This window comes from Microcebus murinus, chromosome 25, assembly GCF_040939455.1.
Source record: "Microcebus murinus isolate Inina chromosome 25, M.murinus_Inina_mat1.0, whole genome shotgun sequence".
NCBI classification, from domain to species: Eukaryota; Metazoa; Chordata; class Mammalia; order Primates; family Cheirogaleidae; genus Microcebus; species Microcebus murinus.
In genome coordinates this window covers 18365985-18391257 of record NC_134128.1, presented here as the reverse complement: position 1 = coordinate 18391257, position 25273 = coordinate 18365985, and the positions used below count along the sequence as shown (strand labels likewise).

Here is a 25273-nt window from a genome sequence, read left to right as displayed (position 1 = left end):
TGAAGCCTTCCCTATTCTTTCTGCCTCCCACCCTGCAAGCCCTTCTGTGTGCCAGGGAGTTCCCAGGAGGGCTGTGTGTGCATTGGTAGCCACGCCCAGAAACCTGAGTGTGCCCTGACAGCCTTGCTGAGCCATGCCAGCAACCAGTAGACAGTCGCTGACCAGGTCTAGGGTCAGTTCTCCCCACTCTCTCTGGGTTCATTTGTTTGTAGGTATGTCCTTTGTTTGTTTGAAACTAAAACATGCCTTCAAAAATCTACTCCCAAACAAGGATAAATCAGGAAACTCGGGGTCAAAATTTACTTGCTTCATCTTCATAGGCGTTGACTAAAAGGGTTTTTCTTCCCCAGATGGAGAATTGGTTTCATGTCCTCCAGGGCCAGACAGTGGCCTTGAACTTGCCTGTTCACAGAGCTTTCCTCCCACAGAGCAGCTGTCCACCTGTATGTGCTTCCACCTTGCCTGCCCCAAATGAGAGTGAGGGTTTTCGGCTTATCAAAGAGAATTAATAGCTCTTCTTTCACTTCACACCTAGGAAGTTTTTCTCAGTTCCAGACCCAAAAGGAGAAAATCAAGTACACAGATGCCCCAAAGAGAGACAAGGACATGTTAATTGGCCCCTTCTCAAACCCATCATTGCAAGTTACCTAGATCTTTGCTATTAACCTCACCAATTTCCTGTGTGTTACTCAGCCTCCAGGGCAAGCTTTCAATTTTTAGGAGACAGTGAGTATGAATGCTCAGAAATCTTTTGATTAGTAAATCAGAGCAAGTAGAACTTCAAATAAACAGGCTAGCTGAGAAAAACATCTCAGTTCCAAATGATTTGGGGCCAAGCGCCCAGGGACATGGCATGGTCTGTGCTGCCTCCTCGGTTGAAAGCAGAAAGGAGGTAGCATGTTATTTGTGTGATCTGAGGGAACACAGTGAAATACCTTTTGTTCTATCCTGTTCTTACAAGACGTGGCCAAGTACACTTGTAAATTAGTTTGTGAGCTACAGAGAGGAGATAAAAAGATGTTTTCTAAAACCATCCCATTACAAAGAGAAAGAATCTATGACAGAGAACGAAGAAGAAATGTCAGGAAAAAACACAAACAAAACCTCAAATTCCTAAGGTTCTAAGAGGACAGAGTTTATCCTATGCATAATCTGTGTCCCCGTGGGAGGCTCAAAGTGATTCTTGAGTGTGACACTTAATTTGGCTGGTATTGACTTTTCTTGGAAACATCCGTATAATTTCCTCTTGGCTTCTGGGTCTGGGAACATGAGACCCCTTGGTCCAGACCTCTAATTGCACTTTTCATTTTAAATCAATTAAAAAATAAACCAGGCCCTACAGAAAGTTCCCGCTCCCACACACACAGGTAAAAACTGATCATCCATTTAAAAGACTGCATTGGTGGAGGGGTGGCAGCCAAACTTACAACAGGTTTATTTCCTTCTTTTATGGTGATCCAGTCTTCCCCATTGGAGCTAATTTCTATTCTGTAAGTCTTGACATAGTATTTCTTCTTGGTTTCCTTGGAAATGGCACCCTGTGTCCCAATGGCAGTGACAAAACGCAGAAGGCCCAAGTCCACCTGCAAGACAATCACCAGTGTGGTCAGTCAGCCATCCCTGGACCACTGTTACCTGGAGCATCTTTTCCTGTGGGCTCCAGCCTGTAGTTTTCTTCCACCTGGGATCAACAGGGCCTAATTCCATCTGGAGTCAGCAGCCCCTGCCTCCCATTCCACTCCTTCTAAAGAAAGACCAAGCCCTGGTAAGACAGCATGGCCCTAGGTTGGCTCCTATTGTGAGGACAAAGGCCAGGAAGATGCCATGCCCATTGTTGCAAACAAGATTGCTTGGGCCCTGGTGCAAATAGCAAATGGGTTCAAAATCATGTCATTATATATTCTAAGAGATTAAAATACTGTCCAAACAGCACATTAATATATATCATTTTACAAAGAGAAAATTAAGACAAACAAGATAAACTCACACACAGGATATTGGAGAGGCCTGGATTAAATTCACATCTAACATGACCCTATTTTCCAATCACTCTTCAGCATCCTACCTCCTTCCAAATAAATTGCAGACTGAAACAATATATATATATTTTTTTGACACATGGGGTTTTGCTAAGTTGCCCAGGCTGGACCTGAACTCCTGGCCTCAAGTGGTCTTCCTGTCTCAGCCTCCCAAAGTGCTGGGATTACAGGTGTCAGCCACCATGTCTGGCCAGTTTTTTTTCCCCTTTATTCCTTTAACTTTCTTTATTACCATCACTAGTAACTAGGCATAATCTTAAAACTCATTACTAGTTTCTATATATTAGAAATATTTTCAGTTTCCTTTTATTAATAAATACATTTGATTATTCCTGTAAAGTTGTTTCCCTCTATGTATTGTATGACCAGGATTATACAGAAATGTCCAAGAAATGAAACACAAATACATGGTAAATATGTTTTAAAGGACCCAAAAAGTAATTACATATTACAACTGATTACCACTGACAAGATATTGCAACAACACATTTATTGTTAAGAGGCAGTAGAATGCCATTTTCTCTGAAACAGCAAAAAAAGCAAAAGAAAGCAAAGTAAAACAAAACCAAAAAAAATCCCAACTCCCCCAGCTTCTGAATTCTGCTTTCCAGTTGCTATGTGACAACTCAATTTTCAGAAAACAGTATTTCAATTAATCCTCCAGTGCCTATAGGCTATGACCACTTAAAGAATTCCCATTTTAAGCACAGTCTGTCTCATGAAGGCATATTGTCTTTCATAAATTGCTTTTTTCCTGAAGGCCCTTGGAGTAGTTAAAACAACATGTTGCTGATTCATTTCCAAACCGAACCAAGAGTTTTATCCAGGAAAAACAGCACATAGAAGCCAACTTGAAGTTATACAACTCAACAATAGCAGTTTCATCTGGAAAGGATGGGGTTATTATTCAATGCAAAATAATCTTTATTTCATTTCCCTGATTTTAAAGATATAAACTCTATGCTCTGTATGCTTTCACCAGATTTAAGAGAAAAAGAAACAAGATTTTAATAGAAATTAATATTTTAGAATAATAATGATAGATGTTTTAAATTTTGATTTAACAAATAAATATTTAACCAACATATTTTTATCAAATGCCTATACTTAACTGGTATTTGCTTTTTTTTCAAAAGTGAACCATGATATTTTGCATGAATGTTTTCAACTTATCATTCTTGTGTACAAGTTTCAAAAAGAGGAGGAAATCTATGGTTGTCAGATTTAGTAAATAAAAATACAAGGCATCAGTTAAATTTGAATTTCAGAACTGATTCATTGCTTACTTAAAATTCAAATTTAACTGGGTGTTCTCTATGTTGTCTGGCAACCCTACATGCCACTATATTCCAGAGTACAATTTAAGGTGATTTTAAGTTGTTGCAAAAACTCTCTGATTTCATAATGCTGCAATCTGAAAGTTAATGGGACTCTAGACATGGTTGGACTGAAGAACAATTTCAACTGTTTCCAAATGCTCTCAGAACACTTAGTGCTCTACTGACCATCCATTAAGTCATGCCCAATGCTACATCCACTTTCAAGCTGAAGGGTCCTTAAAATCTTGAAGTCCAAGGGAGCGTGAAGCAGAGTTCTTTAAATAAACTCTTCCTGTCAAACTTACAGATGGCTCTTCAGTTTGGAAATGATTAAATTCCCAAGTGTGTATATTCAGCTTGGGGCTGACTGGAAATAACTCTACTACTTCATTCCCTGGCTATCCTTTTCTTATTTTTTAAAATTTTGCTTTTTGAGGGGCAAGAATTAGTTACTAGGTAGGAAAGAAGTTAACTGGTGATCAAATAGAAGAATCCTAGGCATTAGGAACAGCTGATGTTAGAGGAAAGGAGCAATTGACTGGAATGAACTAGGATCTAACACAGCAAGATGTGGAAGGCCCCAGAAGCATACATGTGAATCACTCCTAAAAAGAAAAGATATTTTCTTTTCTCAACAGCAACGAAGTGCATTGGAAACCTCCTCTTGTGATTGCATAAAATGTCCTTCTGTGCTTCTCTGCAGATTCTCTTATTTACCATAGGGGGATACTTGAAATTTCATTTCATTTTTCTTCTTAACATTATTGCCACTAGGTTTGGGAAGGATGGATGATAACATCACAAAATAATTATGGGTGAGACCTGAACCATTGCAATGGAAACCAGATAGTACCTACATCTCTAACAACATACAGCTTCCTCGACACCATGGAACCCTCACTGGCGACACTTTCCCACAATTTATCGGCCCTAGAACCCCAAACCCTCTGCCTTTTGTCAAGTCACTTCTCCACAACCTATCACCCTTTGTTAAAATGGTATATAAGCGCCTGAGGCTAACTGCTTCTTCGGGTTTTTATGTCTTTTCTGTGAAGCCCCTGGGCACATAAAATTAAAAATATTAATAAAATTTATGTCTTTTCTCTTGTTCATTTGTCTTTTGTCAGTTTAATTTGCAGGCCCCAGTGACATAACATAAAAGGGTAGAGAAAAGGTTTTTTCTTCCTTTACAAGCTTTTCTCACCAGTGTTGCTGCATCTTCTAACCATGACATTGGCCTCAATCTACCTTTTTAGTCTTTCCTGCCACATCTATACCCTTCCAACGGTACCATCCAGCCACATTAAAATAGATGTTACTCCTAAGAGAAGACAAGCATTTTCTGTCTGCATGTCTTGACACATAAAATTCTTTTACCTTTTTCTCTTTTCTTTGACAAGAAATGTCTTTTTCCTTTTTTTGACCTAGTAGGCCAAGTAAGTCACTTCTACCCCAGGATGGTTAGTGCATAGCTCATGTCTCCATCACTGAATTCCTCATGCCATATTTTTCCTCTACCTCTTTTTAGACTTTTGTGATTTTTTTTGGAAAATATCTACTTTTCTATGTAGAAAAGTAATACATGCTACTGCTATCTCATAAAATATAGTAAATATTATAGGAGAAAATTAAATCTCTTTAAGACCACCGTTAGGAAATAACCACCATTACTAGCCTCCCAGAATTTTTTTCTTATGCAAAATTAGGTGAATATTTGTGTGTATGCTTTGTTATAAAAATGAGATCATATCACCTCTATGCTTGAAAACCTACATTTCCATTTAGTTTTATGGATATGTTTCCATGCCAACAACATTTTTCTACATCATCATTTTTAATGTCTTCATGGTATTCCATTATATGGTTGTATCATACTCTAAATAGTCACTCAGCTGCCTTTGAATATTTAGGTATTGGATTTTACTCAACCAGCTTGACATTCATTCAGTGGACACTTAATACTTTGCTAAGTTAATATTTGCTAAGTTCTGTATTAAGTGGTTGGGATAGATACAGCAGTGAGAGTGTTAGAAACAGAAACAGAGCAATACACATAAAGTATGATGCAGCACAGAAGAAGGAAACAGTTTACCAGAGAACTGGAGGTAGTGAGGATTGGAGACATTAAGATGCATATTGAAGGATACACAGTAGGAGCTTGTGCACAGACACAAAGGGAAAGAAAGTTCCAGGGAGATGGAGGAGCAGGAATTGCAGAAGTTAAGCAAGAGGAAATGAATGAGTGAGATTATGGACATTCAACAACTCATCGTGTTCCCCTCACCACTTTAGATATGATTTGTCAAAAAATGGATTGCTCTCTCAAGAGTGTGTGCACTGGTTGTTTTGAAGTCAAAACCATCCATCATAAAAACCATTCCTAGTCAATGGCTGGCCACCGTGTTGGTGGCTTAACTTTTTGAATCAGGATAAGCTCTCACCAACCTTGCATTCTAATAGACAAGACAAGACAAGCCGCTGGAAAGACCAAAGATGCAACCCCAGTTCTACATGATGCCACCTCTCTACTCTTTGGAGAGTTCATCATCCTAAACAATACATCCTTTTCTCCATAAAAATTCAGACGCACCGTAATTAAGTAACCTGCTTTCCCCATCCCCAATTAGCTCTGCTCTAATCACCATTTTCTTACTTTCAAAGAATGTCATTATTTCCCAGCTGGTTTATTTTTAATTAGAAGATGAATGTGATTCCACATCTGCATTCGATGTACTTCTGTTTAACATTAAGGGTGACGGTGAGGGGGTGTGACAACGGGAATGGGTACGTGTGGAACATCAAATGCATTCACTGAGATCGTCGAATGTGTTTCCCTGTGTGTGTGCGACAAACATAAACATCTGGTACTTATCTGGCGGTATATAGACTATTTTATAGAAGTTTATCAAACTCCTTTTGTGTTCCAGGAGAAGCTTTCTAAGTTAGCTCACATAGCACCACTGGCAGAAGTGACCCAACGTGATACCCTGTTTCCAATATAAATATAACATTTTAACACTGGTGGTAGGATGTCTGCCCACATCTTACTTTCACTGTTCTCCACACACAGAGAAGACATTGTTAGCAGATTCAGAAAAGGAAATTCCAAGCCTTTCATGTTTGGTGGGGAGAAGCACACTAGAAGAAAACAATTGTCCTTGTCCATTTGGGGGACTGGGGGCAGTGTTGTAGCTGTCCCTGTGTGGTGAGGGTCCCCCCATGGCACTGGTTTATGGCCATGGTTTAGGGTCAACTTGTTCTTTGCTGTGAGATGTCTACAGGAATAATCCATATGCACTGTGTGGCCATGGCATTGTCTTCATAATGACAGGAGACACATTTCCCAGACAAAGAGAAGCAAGGAGGGGCACACATTTTGCCGGGAATCATTTGAGGACAAAGCGGCACGTTTTAGCATTGTGTAGTGAATCCTGTAGCAAATCTTTGCAAACTGCTGGTTAAACGCCAGCATGTAGCCTTCAAGCCATGAAATGGATATCACTGCTTTCTAGAATAATACATAACCAGCTATTGGTAATGTCATAATGTGGAAAGCCTCATTTCTAAAATGAAAATCTGTCTTGCTCAATAAAATACTGCCCATTGAGCTAGCACTGGCAAGGGAGCGTTTACCAGCTTTTAACACTCCCAAGGCAGGTCAATACCAGTGCCTGAAAAAATAAAAGACAAAGAACTGAGGTCTGATTAAAAACAGGAAAATATTTTTGGAGGTGGGGGGAGTCTGTTGGATTTTCTTTAGAGCATCCCTGATGACTCAAAGAGCTGTTTAATTCATCACTTGACACTACAAGCTAAAGAAAATATTTTTAAGCAATTGTGTCATTTCCTTAGATAAAACACATGGTTTCTGACAGAGCCTAAGCATGTGAACATCAGGGCTATTCTAGTGGGCTTCACTCACAGCACCTCACCATTGTGATTTTTAACTTAGGATCTTGGACTTCTTACAGCTACTAATTGCAGTTATAGTTAGCTACGTAATTCCCTATCTCTGTGTATTTTGTTACTGTCACTGTTTTACATAGAAAAATGCTGATTGTTAAAAGTACTATTATTACTAGAACATTCACGAGGCAACCTCTATGTGTTAGGCATTTTATTAAGGGCTAAGTTTATACACATTATCTCTTTTAATTCTTGCAACAATCATGCAAAGAAGGTTTTATGGACAAAGAAACTGAGGAACAAAGTGACATCTGAACTTTGGCCAGAGTCACACGACTTATCAGTGTTTGAGCCAGGACCTATACCCAGGTCAGAATGGGGGGCCATGTATGAGCCACTACACCCATGCTGTTCCTCAATTTGTACTTTAAAACCTTAATTATTAGAAAGGTAATTTAGAATTCCTTAGTAAATATTAATTAAATCCAATAGCTATTCTTTTTGGAGATTAAACATTTTGTATAATTATAAGGAACAGGAAACCATTTATGCTTATGTTGACTATCAGTTTAAAATTGACACTGGCTGCTGGAAAGAAAATCTTTGCAAATGATTTAGTTTTGCTATCAAAAACCAAGATGGTGGTTATGGATCATTTTTAGCAAAAGATAATAAACATTTAAAAATTCTGGTAAAAAATAAAACACACCTACATATAAGAAAAGTGCAAGGCAGGGAAGAATCTCTCCCAATTTTTTTTTTCTGCCTTAATTGCCTGAATTAATCTTTCCCCCCCCCCATAGTTAAATTAAAGGAGAGCATTTTCCTGGGTGGAAACAAACTACTGGTTGCAAAAAAAAACCACCCCAAAAACCTTTGTTGATAGTAAAACAATCCCAAGTGAGTGAACAGATAAATTTTCCTACCAGAAAACTTGAGCCAGCCTGTTAGAATAACATTAGCTGAGGCTGTATCAGCACAGAGGTAGTGGAAAGGCTGGTCCCTTAACCACCACTGCAGTTACAGCAAAGGAACAACAAGAAATGGGGCAAGAAAAATGAAGTCCCCACATAAGGGCTGACCTTTGTCCTTTTTGGCAGATAAAAGGGGATAATGCTTGCGTGGGCTCTAATGCTTCTGCATTTGTGGCACATTCTCCCACTCTCCTGTTAATTTTTTTTTTGTGTGTGTGTTGCATAAATCAGGAGAAACTAATTAAAAAAGAAATATTTAATTCTGACATGTTCTTTGAACTGGAGGCCCATCTGGTTCTGTTTGAATAGTAAAATCTGCTGTCGTTGTTAAAACTGGCGAGTAGCATTGGCCAAAAGAAACAAAAGGGACTCCATGCCGCAGGTTAATACTTCAGCATTTCAACTAGAGACTCTCCCAGAATTTGGCTACCCAAATCACTCCAATATGGAAACCATAAAGATCAAATGTGCGGGCGAAGAAGGCTGTTTGCAGGTGGAGACGCCACCACTGGGCTATGTTTCCTCAGTGTGGTGGACACAGCATCAGGCTCTGAAAGACCTTTGTTTGAGAGCAACGCATGGAAGTGGACAACCCACCCAAAAGTGTTTATTTTATGAAACACATTTAAGATAAATACGGGAAGACAGTCTTCACCACATTCTATGCAAAACTTAAAGGTTTTATTTTTTACTTCCATATTTTCTGAGGCAAATATAACTGTATTCAGAAAAACCAGACAAATATCCCATTTAAATTCCTTTATGTTCTGATAACAAAAGAGGAGAAAACGAAATAGTTTTGGGGCTTTGATACACTTTAGGATACAAATAAGCAACATCTAAGGCAATTTGAAACTCTGAGGTAGAGTTAAAGAGAAAGGTTGATTAAATCTCTATGCTTTAGAAAAGACTGTTTTACATGTTCAAGACATACTCAGACCTGTGAAATCTTTTCTCCTTTAAAAGGAAGTCTTTTGCTTCCACGCCATGTTAACTTGCAGATGAGTCCTCTGGAAAGTCTTAGTAGCTTGGTCAAGAAGATGACATTTAAATGGCCCCCTCGTCCCACTAAGATACTAAGGAGCTCTTGAGAGGCAGTAAGATTCAGGGATTTAATAATTTTAATTAACATTTTTTGAATGCTTATTTTTAAGTTGCATTTCATTTAAAACCTGAGCCTAATCCTTTGATCTGGAAAGAGGACAAGTTCTCATTATAGACCAAATGTAATCCCTAGGAGCTTGGCTAAGATTTTAACTTAAAAACTTGCTCACAAAAATTGCCTAACTGGAATTTCTTGAAAGAGAAAAATAAGTGTGCTACAGTTTTAAAACAATGGTAACCAGCCTCGAATATGTATAAATGTGGTGCAAATCTCCTAGTCAAAAGCCTTGTAGGAGTGTCACAGCATGTGCTCTTGCTAGATGGGTTTACTTAATAAAAAGTTAGTGGGCATTTTCCACATGGAGGTCGTGGGCTGGTATAGGGCTCTCCTGCTGTCCTTATGTGTAATACCCATGAAAACCAGGAAGTGTTCTCCCAATAGAAAACCTAGAAGGCAGGAATTGCATAAGGCAGGTAGGCACAAGCGGGCTTAGGGGGTCATGTGCCACTGATCCTGTTGACTGCCAAGAATGTAGCTCTAGATCTCTCGTAGGATGGAGCAGATTGTGTATACAGGTCTCTGGTTCCTGCTCATTGTCTAACAGGGTACAGTAATAGAAGAATGGATACATTCTGGCCTGGATTATAGCCACTTTGAAATTTTGTAGCATAATTTTATTACTTCTGCATATGCTTTCTGGAGGACTGTGTTATATAGATAAGTATTGATGATGATTATTATTGCTGTTATTGTTACTATTAAAAACATCTTTTGGGACAACAACTATGTGCCAGCTATTATACTAAGGGCTAAATGTCCATATATCATCTCCCGTAACACTCGCCACCACTGCACAAGGCAGGTTTCATAGATGAGGAAGCTGAGACATCACAGCGCAATTACCTTATGTCCCTTGTTCAGAGTCTCACAGATAGCAAACTACAGAGCCAGGGTGCACACTCACCCAGCTGTCTCCTAAAGCCCAGTCATGGTGCTTCATGATCGTAGGTGCTCAAACCAAACGTGTGCAATTAAAGTAAACTGAAGCACGCCAAGTGTCCAGATAAAACTATTTTGAGGCATTAAATTCAACACACATTTATTGCATGCCAGGTTCCAGAAGCACATAGGCTTGAACATCCACAATGTTGTTAAAAGAGTGTAAGTAAAACATGCCACCCTGGCTCTAGATGAGGCATTATGGGATTCTGAAGAAGGAAAAATTACTTGCACAAGGGGACAGAAAGGGCTTTATGGAGAAGAAGTTATTAGAACCACTCAATCTGGACCTCTTACGGTAGATTCAGACTTTGGTAGGGCAAGTGGCCAGGATTGATGAGCTCAAGACAGAAGAAACAGAGGAAGAAAAAAAAAATCCCACCCAATTGCCTACAGTTGAAAATATTTGATATGCTGAATATTTTCCTTCTATCTAATATCTCATAACAAAATTCATTTAGAGAGCAAAGATAAGTGTCCTCTCTTCTCTGACCACACACACACACACACACACACACACACACACACACACACACACACACCCTCCTTTGTGTGGGCCTTCATGTTGTCTAGGTGCCTAGGCCATGACGTGTTTGGCTGGTGCCAGAGAGACCATGAAATCTTCTTGTAAGTAAACTGTAAGCCCAGGGTCATGCATGGCACTGCTGAGGACACTCTGGAAAAATGTGTGCTCTCTCTGCCTCTGGGAATCCAAGCATTCCTGGGAATGAGGCGAAACCTCAATGCGCATGAGTCAGAGGGACTTCTCTCTCGAGCCTAACCACATACTACAGAACTCCCTGTGTTTCTGTCCACATTTAAAATAAAACATCTGCACTCTCTTAATATTTTGAAATTTAAAAAAATCAATGACATTTCTCTTAAAAAAATAGTAGAACATTTTGATGAAATAGCATAAAAAGCACCTGATAACCTTCTTCAGGGATGCACACTGCTGTGGAAATCACACCCTCCTCGCCTCCAACATGTAAGGGGAAGCCCATGAGTTCAGAACGTGATCTTGGAACGACAGGTATTTGTATTTTGAAAAGCCATCACATCGTGGAGGGGAGCTGGTGGCTGGCGACTGTTCATTCATGACACAAAGAAGTGCTAGGTACTCGGGCAAAAGGGAGTGAAGGTGACCAGATTCCTACCCTCTCTCTAGCCAGGGAGGGAAAGAGTCAAGTAAACAATAAATCTCAACACAGAGGGAACAGATTGCCTTAAAACTACTCAGTGAATTCTGGTACTACAGAGAGAAAACGGGGGAGACACAGGCAAAGGTTGGTGGCAAAAAAGCACCAACCCCAGAAGTCACTCTGGAGCTTTGACACTCAAGAGTGACCTGGATAATGGTCAGCAAGTTGATTATAGCCAATTCAAGCCTTACTCTCCAACTCTCTACAACAGAGATACCAATGCTTAGCCCTTTAGTCACTTCTCAGGGTTAGTGTGAGGACCTCAATGACACGTATGCACACACGTTAGCCATAAAAATATGAGCTTTGGCTGGGTGCAGTGGCTCATGCCTGGAATCCCAGTGCTTTGGGAGGCCAAGCTGGGAGGATCATTTGAGGCCAGGAGTTCGATTTCAAGACCAGCCTGGGCAACCCATCTCTATGTGCCTATGGCCTCAGCTACTGTGGAGGCTGAGACAGGAGGATCGCTTGAGCTCTGGAATTTGAGGTTGCAGCAAGCTATGATGATGCCACTGATCACTGATGTCACTGCATTTCAGCCTTGGTGACAGAGCAAGACCCTGTCTCTAAATATATATATATATATTTAATATATATAATAAATATATATTATATATTATAATAAATATATATAATATATATAAATATATAATATAAATATATAATATATATTTATATAATATATAATATAAATATATATAATAAATATATAATATATAATAAATATATATTAATATATATTATATAACATAACATAAATTGGGTATATATTAATATATATTTATATTATATATATTATGTGTGTATATATATAAATATGACCTAATATTTTTTCCCTTAGTTATTTAGGTACTTGGGTGTGTGCCTGTGTATCTATGTTTGTGTGCACATGTGCATAGTTTTGCTTGTACTATGTAGATTATAATTCCTTTCAAGGAGGGACAGCGTCCTCTGCATTTTAAATTCACCTATCCCCACATACAGTGCCTAATCCTTAGCAGATGCTCAATAAATGTTTGTTGAATTTAAATTCAGAGCTGTGTAAGTCTGGCACTGCCAGCCAGATCTGAAAGTTTTCTTCCAAACAACAGCCAACTGCTTGTCATTAAAGTCAATGTTCAAGTGTTTGAGCAACTAACTTGCACTCAAGCTAGGAGTGTGATTATTCTTATCTTAGTATTTATAACTGCAAATATTATAACTAGTCATAAAATTTCTAATCCTTTGAAAAGCTGACTACTTAAAATTGGAGTCTACTAAATGATGAGTTCCACTGGCCAGGTTCATGCCGTATGAAGGTTTCCTTATGTTCCCTTTTATTTATTTCTCAAATGACCTCTTATTAACTTAGTTAAGTGTCTCCCCTCCTGGAAGTTACCCGAAAGGGCAGCATAGATTAAATAGTGTTTTTACTTATGTCTATCATAGTCTAAATACCTCACTCAAAGTTTTCAACTTTCTTATTTTAGAGCTAAGTTATTTGCAAGCATGATGTCCATAGGATATTTATGTGTTAGATGTTTACATATCTGGTATCTTAGACTCCTCCCATACCCTTCCTGTATTTTTGAAAATGTAACAACAGCAAAACTTCACGGTATCACTATAAGTTGCCATAATTTTACCTAACATGTAATCTTTATAAGGTGTCGGAATTAAAGCTTTGTGTGGCTAAGAAATGAATGCAGATTTTGGGCCTTTTGCAATCTTTGTGTTTCTTTGTCTCATGGTCTCTGAGAAGCAGCCTCAGAGAAGAAGTTTTAGACGTGGGTCTGCAAGGCGACGAGGCTGTATTACACCTTTCTAAGGTGCAGTTATGAACACACATACATCTTTCCAGTCTCTGGGCAGTTTAAATAAATTTTCAAACCTCGAAGACCAAGAAAATATTAAATTGTGTGTACTGGTAATGTATATTTTTGTTTCAAAAGCTGTTGTTCTATGCCACCCATAAAGGTTTATCTGCACTATTGGGGTGATCCCTAAACGACTCAAGATAAACACATACTTGTACTCAAACAATGTCTGTCTATTCCAGCACAAACAAGTGACTTGTTGATTGTTAGTTTTGCAGTAAGTCATGCCTTTAATTTTTCTCCCTTCCTCTACGTGTTTGGTTTCAAAAACAAACACAAGGATGAATTTCTGGAAACTAAAGACTTGCAGATAAGGGTGATGGTCTAAATCAGTCACTTGGCCTATAAACTTTGACAGCATCTTTTTACACCCATTTTCAGTGTGTTTTCTGGTGATCTGGGTGGGCCTCTCCCAGTAATGAGAGTTTCATGTGCTCATGGAGAATTTGGAAGTGCAGGTGTCTGAGAAAACTCCTCTACTTGGCATTGAAAAATCCAGCCAGGAGCTGATGGGATTACCAAGATTAAAGTCGGCCACCGCCTAAGGTTAAGGTTATAATGAATGCTACCCTGGAGACAGGAACGAAGAGAAAGAACAGGCCGCCTAGGTACAGCTGGTTGTCAGAAATTGTGTGTAAACAGTTAGTCTCTGAAGGGATGCCAATCATTCCTGAGAACAGATGAAATGAACTTCTCGATTTAATATTTGGTCAACTGCAATTTCCCTGTTGGAAGCTTACCATTCAGCCAGGAAGTGTATACACCGATTCTTTTTCAAAGATCACTTATAAAGGGGATGGGGAAAGCCTTGAAAAAATGGATTTTCAAAGCACGACTCCCTAAGAAAATCATTTGTAATTAGAATTCACAACTGATGGAGCTGAGTAAGAGAGAAATGTTATCCAATGATTTCTGGGCTCCTCCTAGAAAGAACACTATTCTGTGCTTTGAAGACATCTGTTCCCTTCACCATCCAAATGCAATCAGTGGACAGAGTTGCAAATTCTTTCCATGTTCTGGGGAAAAAAATCTATCTATATTAATTTCATGCATTTCAGCCTGGGTCACACAATGGAAAAAATGCATCTGTACAACTTTCAAACCATAGGAGCACAAGCACAGATGTTACACTAAAAACATTGTGTTAATCCTCTCCTAGCGCTGCCTGAAGTCCTTAACATAATGGAAGCTGTGACTTGCATTTATCCAGTGGAACCATTCTTGACACATGGTTGGATACATTTATTTCAGCCACATACCTGGAGGTGACAAGAGGCAAAACTTTCTTGGTGAACAGGGCCATGCTGTTGTATGTGTGATGGTGGTATGAATATACACGTGTGTGGGTTGGGGGTAAAAGGGGGTAGCTCTTGACAGCAAAAACAGAGATAAGGCATATATTTGGTAAGACTAAGAAAAGACATTCCTTTCATGCAACCTTCCAGGTTTTAAAGAGCAGTAAGGATCCTGTCACATTGCCATTATACTTTTAGATGCAAAGTTAAGGATTAAAACACATCACTGCATGATTTCAATAAAGTGCCAGTACTTAAGAAGAAATGGAAGAACTGGTTCTTAATCTGTTTGAATTATTTTTGATAAAAAGATTTAAATAGAGATGAATTTTATATGAGAAACATAAATATTCTAAATCGAGACACTTTAAAGAAAGATAAGTAGATAAACAGATGTTCATATTAAACCCTTCTGGAAAACAGCAATGTTCTTCCACTAAGGGAGCTGGATTATTGTATTACAAAAGTTGATAATCAGACCTGAATTTCAGCAAATACAGGTTGAACCCCAAATCACCTCTTCCTTCCTCCTTTTTCTTGTTGTCTTATTCCCCAGAAGACACTGGGAATCTCCAGATGGAGGTCACATAAGATGCTTTCCGTGTTTATCTCAATAAATGAAATTCATCTATTTACTAGCAGTTGATTTTAGAGGAAATATCATGTTAAAGGAACAATAGCATCATCTGATTTTCCTTGACATGGTAAATGATCATTAAATGAATTAATTCTTGCCATCTTGGTATTGGAACTTTCCAAATAAATAACAACATCCTTATAAATGCATATAATATTTGGAAACATACATTATAGCTAAAGAAATAGTATAATATATGCATTATAAAAGATTGCTGATTGAGGTTTGCAATGAGTAGCCTATATTTTTTAGGCAGTATTTAAATAACTAGGCCAGTAAAATTCTGCATGTAATACTTTCATTTTTTAAGATTGAGAACTTAAAAAAAATCCTTCAGTATTTCACATTTCATATGATTTTCTAACTTCTTTCTATTACCATGAGTATTTCTTACTGGAAATTTGATATTTCCTTTCCAGATCCTCAAACTTAAGTCTCCATCAAATTTCTTGTACCTGTAGCCATTAACCTGTGTGCCTACCTGGGAGCTACCTGCATCAGCGTTAGCCTTCAGTAAACAGAAGAAGTCTAGAAGCGTAAGACATAAGACAATTGTAATGAATTTCTTCATACCTGCTAGATTCCTGGGGCTGTATTCTTTTCCTCTTCCCTTTTCTGGGTTAGTATTAAGGCCTATAAAATTCTCAGAATTGACATGATATTTGTCTTCTTAAGGAAGGGAAAAAGAGTGGGTTTTGGCAGGACTTTAAGGTGTGAACAGTCTGTAATGGTGGGTAAGCCCATGCCTTACAGATATTTCCTTCAAAGATTGGAGAGACATGAAAGATGAACTGTCTGGGCTTCATCTTATCTCCCCTTGTGGGGTGCACTTTCTTGCAAGCTAGCTCAAAAGAACCAAGGAAAACAGGCCTCCCTAGTGAAGTTTCTATGTGAAATCCTCAGGGAAGGTTCATGATGAAGCCCACATAAACAATTTATTTGATCTAAAGAAAAAAAAAATCTCCTTAATTTAAAAAAAAGTGCTATGTGCTGCCTCACATGATTATCAATAAGTATTTAAAGCAAATTCCAACTATGTTCCATATATTTATATTTTCATCTTAGGAAAGCTCATGGCACTAGCTGATAGAATAAATTTATTTTTAATAGGATCACAGAATTATAAATGCTTGAAAGGACCCGAGAAGCTGTCTGGTCCAATCACCCAGTCCCTCTGAAGAATTCCATCTATGGCCTTCTCAGGCTTGCTGAAAATAAATAAATAAAGGAGCTTATTTATTTATTGTTAAATCGAAAAATACGTAGTTAGATGTTTAAAGCATAGAATTGTAAGAAAAATAAAACTTTGGTAGAATTAAGACATCATTCTCCTGAAGGAAGGCAGTTAGAAGAACGCCATACATGCATTTTTAACCCCTAGAGGCAAAGAGAACTAGAAAAAAAATGCCCAAGTCCTTTGCACGAGTGCATATGTGATTACCCTGAGTCATAACATGTGCAATTAGGCTCAAATGCTCACGCTGTTCAATCGTTGGAAATATAAAAGCGTAATGCATTTTATTACTATTGGGATTTATAGAGCATTTTTAAATTTAATCTACTTTCTTCTCTTTATTTGAGCCTAGAATTGAATGAGATTAGATGGCTGAGGAAGGGGAGGAGGGAGGTGGAGAAAGGAGGTAAGTTTGTATGTGTGTATGTGGGTGTGTGCACGCTCCTGTCTCTCTGTTTCAGGTCTGCATCCAAAACTGTTATTCTGATGTGGATCAAAATGGCCATTTTGATATGGTGCTTTCAAATGGTGCATTAAACAGGAATTATATGAGGTCACAGAACCCCCACCCACTCCAGGGCTTTGGAATTTCCAGGGTGTACCTCTCTCTCTCTCACCTTTGGAGAAGATTGCTGTGCATGTGCTAGAAAAGTTTCAAACTCTGGGTGTTGCCAATTCTGAAGAGCACTTTTTTTTTTTTTTTTTTTTTTTGCTCTGGGGCTTTTCAATTATGACATGAAAGTTATTTAAAGCTTAGGAGTTGGTGTGTTACATTACACGCTGCATAAATGTAGCCGGTGCTCCTAAATGTGAGCATTAATGCACTCTGTAAAAGGTACAATTATTACCACGGGGGCAGAAATCAACAAACCCCACCAAAGGAATTTCTTACAACTGCTATCATAAAATCTGTGCATGTTATGGATTTCATTAACATTTTCCCCGAGGATTCCCAATTGTATAATAACAGAAGTTCTTTAAATTTTAAATACAACAGACAGGAACAGCCTTTCACCCAAAACAGATGTGAAACTATCAACCTTGCATTCTTATTGGTCCACAGATATGAAACTGGCTGGTAACTGATAGCTCTTAATGTGTTGTTGTTTAGGTTACAGAAATGGAAACTCAATATTATTTTTCCCACGAAAAGATAAGTTAATAAGCAATAGATAGGCTCTTCTACCACAGTTCCTTATTCTTGGTTACATTTGAAGTTAAAAAAAAGAAAACAACAAACCTCTGATTTACATACTGCATAAAATCTAAAATAAGTAGGCAAAGGTCAGTGACATACACTATTCTTATCTGGAGGAATTAATTTCAGTCTTATTTTGCCTAAACCTTGTCAATGATAACTTGCAATTTTATTCTGTTTCCTTTTCTTAATCCCATCCGAATCTGTGCATTTTTGAGACCCCAATTATACAGTCTTCTAAAATAACATCTGTATTTATTTAGCTAAAAACAGTTCACTTTTAAAGGCTAAAAATAGTGAGGCTTAAGATAAATAAGCAGGGAGGTTTATGATGCTATTTTCCTGCATAAGGTAAACAAACATCTGTATTTTTGGAAAACAAAAGAACTACAGTTCTGTTCAAATAATACCTACAAGCAGTAGAAAAGTGACAAAAACCAGCCAGGCAACAAGTTATTCTTTCTTTCAAAAGGGCTGACCAATCTGATTATTTAAAAAATGACTTGATTAGGATTTGAGCATCTTCTACACCAGTGTTTTTCAATTAGTTGTTTTCCTCAAAGTCTAGAGACATTTTTGGTTGCCATGACTGATGTGTGTGTATGTATGCTACTGGCTTCTAGTGGGTAGGGGCCAAGGATGCTACTTAAGATCCTACAATGCACAGGTCAGCCCCTATGACAAAGGATTGTCTAATCAAAAATGTCAGTATTGTCTAGACCAAGAGACCCTGCTTTAAGACATAGTCCAATCATTCAATTAAAGCCTCTGCAGTGGTGGTTGAATTTAATAGACATCATTTACCAATCACCAGCCAGTAGGGATAGACTGAAATTTAAACATGCTTGCTTGGTCTTCAGCTCATCACCCTTAAAAGGGACCCAAATCCATTTTCACATCTTGTTACAATCGAGTGGGAATAAGGATGCTATGATTCTAGGCTAGGCTCTGTTTTAACTTGCTACATGGTCTTGCAAATCACTTAGCCTTTGAACCTATGCAAAATAAGGGATTTAGACAGAATAATGCTTGCATCTTTTTTAGTCTTAAAGTTGAGATAGCCTCGAAAGAAAAAAAAGTCTTCTTTAGAATATAACTATGAATGTTGGTTCAAATAGACACTGGCATCTGACAATAAAAAACCAGAACTATAAGTTAAGTGGAATGTTCATGCTACACAGCTCATTTATTTTTAATCGTAATTCTATCTAAACAATTGTGGTTCTCTCAGTATTGTCTTTCCAGTAATGCTTTATCATAAAAATCTAACAGGCTTCTACAAATGTCATGTATTTTCCTGAGTGTGTGTTGACATCAAATACTACTTAGTAAAACCATTCAACTGATTTCTTAAACTGAATTAAGTAGTCAACTTGACCAAAATGGTTAAAATCATCTTGAGAATTTCTGTAAGACAAAACAATCGCTTAAAAATATCCAAATGAACAATCTCTCATGTTGGCAGGGTTGATTTTTTTGAGGGATGTTGCCCCAGTTCTTTGGCTCCTGGCTTGGAAGAATCACAAGCCGGGCCAGTGCCATGGAGTGAGGACAGACAGGAGCGACTCACACAAGCAGGTTTTAATGCAGGTTTTTCAGCATAGAAGAGAAAGAGAAAGTATGTTCCCGAGGTGAAATGGGGCTATCTCCGCCATTGGAGAAGACCCTAGGGTTTTACCTCACTTCTGATTTTATGTCTATGCCTTAAGATATGCTAAATGGTGGGTGGAACATTCATTATTTTCCTGGGGAGAAGGGTGGAGAGTTCTTTTTTTTATTTTTCTCTTTTTTTTTTTTTTTTAAACCGAAACCTGGAATTATGGGTGGAGAGTTCTTAGAACCAAGGGCCCTCCCCAATTTTACCCTTATAGGGTAACTTCCATGGGTTGCTATGGCATTTGTAAACTGTCATGGCTCTGGTGGGTGTGATTTTTACTATGCTAATATATGTTAATGGGGAAAGGTTGCCTTTGGACATGAGATCCTAGTTTTTGCACTTGCTTCTGGCCAGGAAAAGTCCCTAACTGCAAGTTCCTGCCCTTATGGGTAGGTTCTAAATACTCATTGGCCTCCTCGTTTTTGCCCCTCCTCTTTTCCTGTGGTTAGCGCTGTCAACCTGCACCTGTCCCTAACAATGTGTGCATCTGTCTTCCCCAAATCATACTCTCCTTAAAAAATAGCAACAGAAAAAAACCTCAGAATTGAATCCATCCCTTTATATTTCCTTCAGGTGACTTCCTGTAATGTGAAAAGCCAAAGTCCCAGAGAAAGCATTAGGAAAAGTTCCCCAGGAGACAGTAGATTTTGGAATATAGACTTCCTGGGTAGAAACCTCGTCACGGGTAACAGACCTATGACGCACGAAGGCTGGGATGTAAAGCATTTGTTTTATGGAGGAAGGAGAAACAATGCAGAATTGGGGTAAGATCACCAAAAGCTCACCTTGGGGAATTTTTTTAAAGCAAATTGTCTCCTTTCTAGATGAATGTTTTGGCTAACACAGCATGTTAATATTAGTTGTGATAAACATACACACACACTCAGCACACCTGGGGAATACACGTTCCATTGAACAGCTGTATTTTCCTTAAATTTGCCAACACTATATTTTATGTGTAGTATTCCACATTCGGGTAACCCAGTGAGCTATTTTTGTTAGTTCTCTAGTTACAGATTTATAAAGTATCATTTTATTATAATTTCAGCAATTTACTAATGATCGGAATGAGTTAATACACCCCCTAAAGTGTCTGACTTATAATAGCAAAGTGTTCACAGTCAGGACAGCTTGGCTTTATATATGTTATGGATCAGTCAATTGAGCAGATGGAATCGATTTTGAATACAGCATTACAGATTAGAAACCTGCTAGAAACTGGCAATTTTACAAAAAATCAAAACCTATTTCATAGGAGATACCTGTTCCACACTCAACACATTAACATCAGAGAATGAAAAGATTTGTCCAGAAAGTTTGGGAGGAAAGAAAATTATATACGGAACTTGTTAAAATAAATGCCGTTCGAAAGCTTTAAGATTAACTGCTTTGGTTTCCACTTTCCATTTTTGGGAGATTCTAACGTTAAAGATTAAAAACAAGGGTTTCAAGCCACAGATTTTTCTAATCGAATAACCAAGCACTCACTTCTCCCACTACAACTTGATAAAAATGTATACTAATACCGTTTGTTAGAGGAAATATTTCCAAGGACTCATGAGTTATTTCATTCCATTTGGTGCTTAATGAGGGCCCAGTCGGCTCCTTCTTAGTCCCTGAAATCAGGTCTATGCCTTTAAGTTATCTTTTGCTATTCTCAGCAAGTTGTAACAGACAAGTCAAGTTTTGAATCGTGACAAGGGCCATTTTGGGAAGTTGCTGGTAGCAAGAACTCACGGCTCTGGATGGGATGTTGGGAAAGCGTGTCATGTAGGTAGTAAGCCCTGAAAGATTCAAGGCTGGCCCCTGGGGCTGAGGTCAGGAGCCTGACTATTGGAGGGAGAATCCCCTCTGTGACCCTCAGGCCTGATGAACCTGCCATGCTTGGCCATCTCTCTTTGAATACTTGGCATGAGAGTTCCTGTCCAGAGCACCTCAACTGCAAGAGCGTGAGATTAAACACTCACAATCAGAATGGCCAAAGGTGTATGCAAACCTCTGCTGCACCGTGGCATGGTGTCAGATCCAACCACAAGTGGTCATTCACCATCTGTCCCCTGCCTGGACTTGTCACTCAGTGCCTACTGACTTGCTTCCCATGAACGGGGAAGGAAGTCCACTTGAATTGTGTTAAGACTGAGATTTCCCACAAGTTCTATCTTTTGCTGAAGTCAGAACTTCAGTGAACCATTGAACCTGTCTGGGTCTCAGTTTTCTCAAATGAAGATGGGGATAAAAATCTCTGGTCTACTTACTTCACCTTGTGAGACTAAAAAAGGATGTGTATGAAAAGGTGCTTACATAAAGGACATAAATTGTATGTGTTATATAAAAACATAAGATTTTGTTTCAGAACGTGTCTCCCAATTAACTTTAAAATCCATAAAGCAACCTAAAGTCCACCTGGATTTGACCAGTTTCACCTGTTAAACCTGTAAGGAGGACATTTCCTTTTTTGTCTTTTAGAGACAGGGTCTTGCTCTGTTGCCCAGGCTGGAGTGCAGTGGTGTGATCATAGCTCACTGCAACCTTGAACTCTTGGACTCAAGCAATCCTCCTGCCTCAGCCTCCTGAGTAGCTGGGACTACAGGCAAGTACCACCACACTCAGCTAATTAAAAAAAAAATTTTTTTATAGAGATGGGGTCTTGCTATGTTGCCCAGCAGGCTGGTCTCAAACTCCTGGCCTCCAGTGATCCTCCCACCTTGGCCTCCCAAAGAGCTGGGATTACAGGCATGAGCCATGATGCCTGGCGGGACATTGACTTTCTTCGACACTATTGTCGTGAGGGAGTAAACGTAAGTGAATGTGTGTGTGTGTTTTTGTGGGTGTGTTTTGACTCAGTGCAGCCCATCTTCCAACCACACTAAGGGCTTTCACTACTGGTGTCTGCTTTCAAAGTTCCTTCAGGGAGAAAATGGGGAAGACTTTAATATTATTTGAGAAAAACATATGAGGCAAGAGGAAAACACGGAAGCAAGCTTCCTCAGAAGGTTACTTCCAGCTACTCCTCTCTTCTGGAACTTTCCTTCTCCATACACCTCAGAATGAACATCTGTACTAGAACAGAAATGAAGAGAGAAGGTGCCTCAGGGGCTTTCTGATGTATTCTTATAGCCACAGACTGTCTTCCTGGAGGTTTCCTTTTTCTGTGTGATTAATCCATAACAGGGCTGATTTACCACACCAAACAGGATGTGGTTTAGAAGCCAACTGCTTTCTGCTCCTCTGGCATAGTGAAGGCATAAATAATCCAGTCCCACAATTTTTTCCACAAGAGACAATGCCCTCAAATTTGGAGAAGAGCAGAGTTCCAGTCCCAGTTAGTTTGTGAAGTAATTCAATTTCTAAAGTCACTGGAGGGTGTGGCAATCATTAGTCCCTGCTGCCATTTTTATTTTTTCAATCCACAAAGTTCACATCCCACTCAGGCATTGTGTCTCTTGCCTTTTTTCTTTTCTTTTCTTTTCTTTTTGGTCTCCTGGCATTTTAATCACGGAAAAGTCACAGTTGTTTTGAGGAAAGCACTCCCAAGAGCCTTAATTAAAGCTGGAAGGATAAATCTGTTTACAGTGTGGTGAACACTATCATTAATAAAACATTGAAATAGTTAATGAATTAAATTCTGCTTTGTGTGTGAATGGCTACATTAGAACACGTCTCCTGAACAGACACAGTATGCTAGATACTTAGTTTGCAGAGATGAGAGGAAAAATTGAGACTGCATTTCCCTGAGATTCATAGTTATCATAGTATCATTTTATAGTATCCAAGAACTTGAATGGCGTGAAAGCTACATTATCTTTATTTTATAGGAAAAGAAACTCAATTTCAATGGATTTAATGGCTTGGGTCTCTAATGATGTGCTTGAAAGGTAAGAATTTTTATTGCATCCTTTATACACTGAGTCTTTACTCCAAAGGAAGAAAAAAGATTAAATTAATAATAAGAAAAGCAGCTCTAGGACATGGAATACAGCATGGAATACTCTGGAAAAAAGGGGGCAAATTTCATAGTGTGATTAACTCTGCCATGGACAATGAAGAGTTTTTTTAGCTGCTCAGGATATGAAGTGGCCTTTTGAGCAGGATATGGCTGTGTGCAAACCTTCAGACTGGGACTTCCCTTCACAATCCTTCTCACTAAAGGGATCCTTGACTTGTTTTTAAGCTTTCTGGCAGACAACAGATCTCACAGGAAGCACCAAGGTGGACATTCATATCCACGGTTAATGATGCATTGTTTTTTTATGTCACTCAGTAATTTCCTAGAGAAAACAATGAGAACCAAAGACTGTTCCTGTCTTGAAGGAAAGTCAGCTCCCAGTATTGCCTTATTAATTTAACACATGCAAGTATTTGTCCTTGTTGTTGCTACAGCAACTTGCTTTGTGGGGGCATATTTCATGCAAAATGTGAAAAAGCTGAAAAAGAAAACAAATGTCATCTGCATACTTATGTGCACATAAATAGAAATGTATGTACGAGAAGGTTCCTGTGATTAGAGGTAGCGCCTCTTGCCCTCCATCTAAATTACACTGTACTTGTTGGTTAATTTATAAAACATCTATCCAATGAAAACAACAAGCCAAGCGCTTCCAAGGAGTTTCAGAAAAGCTGGAAACACATGAAATTATTCATAATTAGGTGATCGGTGGATGATAACAGCTCCTACCATGTAGACAGACACAACAAGCATGTAAATGAGCCCTCTGAGCGCTGTAGGGAAAAAAATGATAATTTTACCTCAAGGTGAACCTGAAAGCTAAGCTTTTGTGACATTCACCTTTTGGAGGGGATCAAGGACCAACATGCCTGTATTTTAGGTTGAGCAACAATAAGCACCCAATCCATCTCTGAGCGAGCCTTCCCAGCACAAGGCAAAGTTTTCAGGGAGGTGACCGATGTTTCATAAAATAATACTTGGAAGTATATGAATGGTGATGAATGATAAGGATCCTGTATACAGTGGCATAAAGCAGCAGTGCTGGAGTGGGGCAGACCTTGTTTTCGAATTTACACATTTCTCTGAACTTCATGTTATCATCTTTTCTGTTTTTCCTCTCTTTCTCTCTCTCTCTGCCTCCCCTCCCCACCCCCCCCCACCCCATGCCTGGCTAATTTTTCTATTTCTTTTTTTTTGTCTTTTTAAAAGAAAATTTTTTTCTTCACCATATATGACCTGAAGATATTTCTTTCTTTCTTTTTTTTTTTTTTGTAGAGACAGGGTCTTGCTCTTGGTCAGGCTGGTCTTGAACTCCTGATCTCAAGCAATCCTCCCACCTCTGCCTCCCAGAGTGCTGGGATTACAGGTGTGAACCACCGCGCCCACCAGTGTCATCATTTTAAAAATGGAGATAATCATATTTCCTTCCTAGGACTGTAGTGAGGATTAAATAACAAGGAAATCAAGATTTTAGCACAGGTTGGACCCCATAGTGAGCACTCCATAAATACTGAGTATCCTATGAAGAGCACAGTGGTCATTCCTGCTGTTCACTGAGTATTTCTAGCTCTCCTCCTCCAGCAGAAGTCTGCTGCCCCTTGGAAGTTCAGTGTGGCTGTGCTATGTGCTTTGGCAATGAGATGTGGGTGTAAGTGCTCTGCCAGGAGAGCCAGCATGGTTTGCCACATTCTTTCTCCCTCTGCCTTGGGGACAGACAACATTTCAGAGGACGGTGGCCCCCACTGTCTGGGTCCCAGTGTGAGGAGGTGCAGAGCAGACCCCAGCTGGTGCAGCCATGGAGGGTGTGGCATGAGCTATACGTAAACCTTCTTGTTTGGGGGGTTTGGGTTACCTCACTTCTCCTGACCATGCTTTCTCACTGACAGAAAGAGCTGGATGATTTGAG

At 38.9% G+C, this 25273-nt stretch overlaps 1 protein-coding gene across 6 annotated transcripts in view; it reads right to left on the bottom strand.

The window, feature by feature from the left end:
- Window positions 1-25273, bottom strand: part of NRP1 (neuropilin 1) — a 133843-nt gene that overhangs the window by 38671 nt on the left and 69899 nt on the right. For all 6 annotated transcript variants that reach the window (XM_020284191.2, XM_012776511.3, XM_012776512.2 and 3 more), the window contains exon 7: window positions 1428-1583. In XM_020284191.2, the coding sequence (XP_020139780.1) occupies window positions 1428-1583 (156 nt within the window). The remainder of the gene's footprint in view (window positions 1-1427; window positions 1584-25273) is intronic.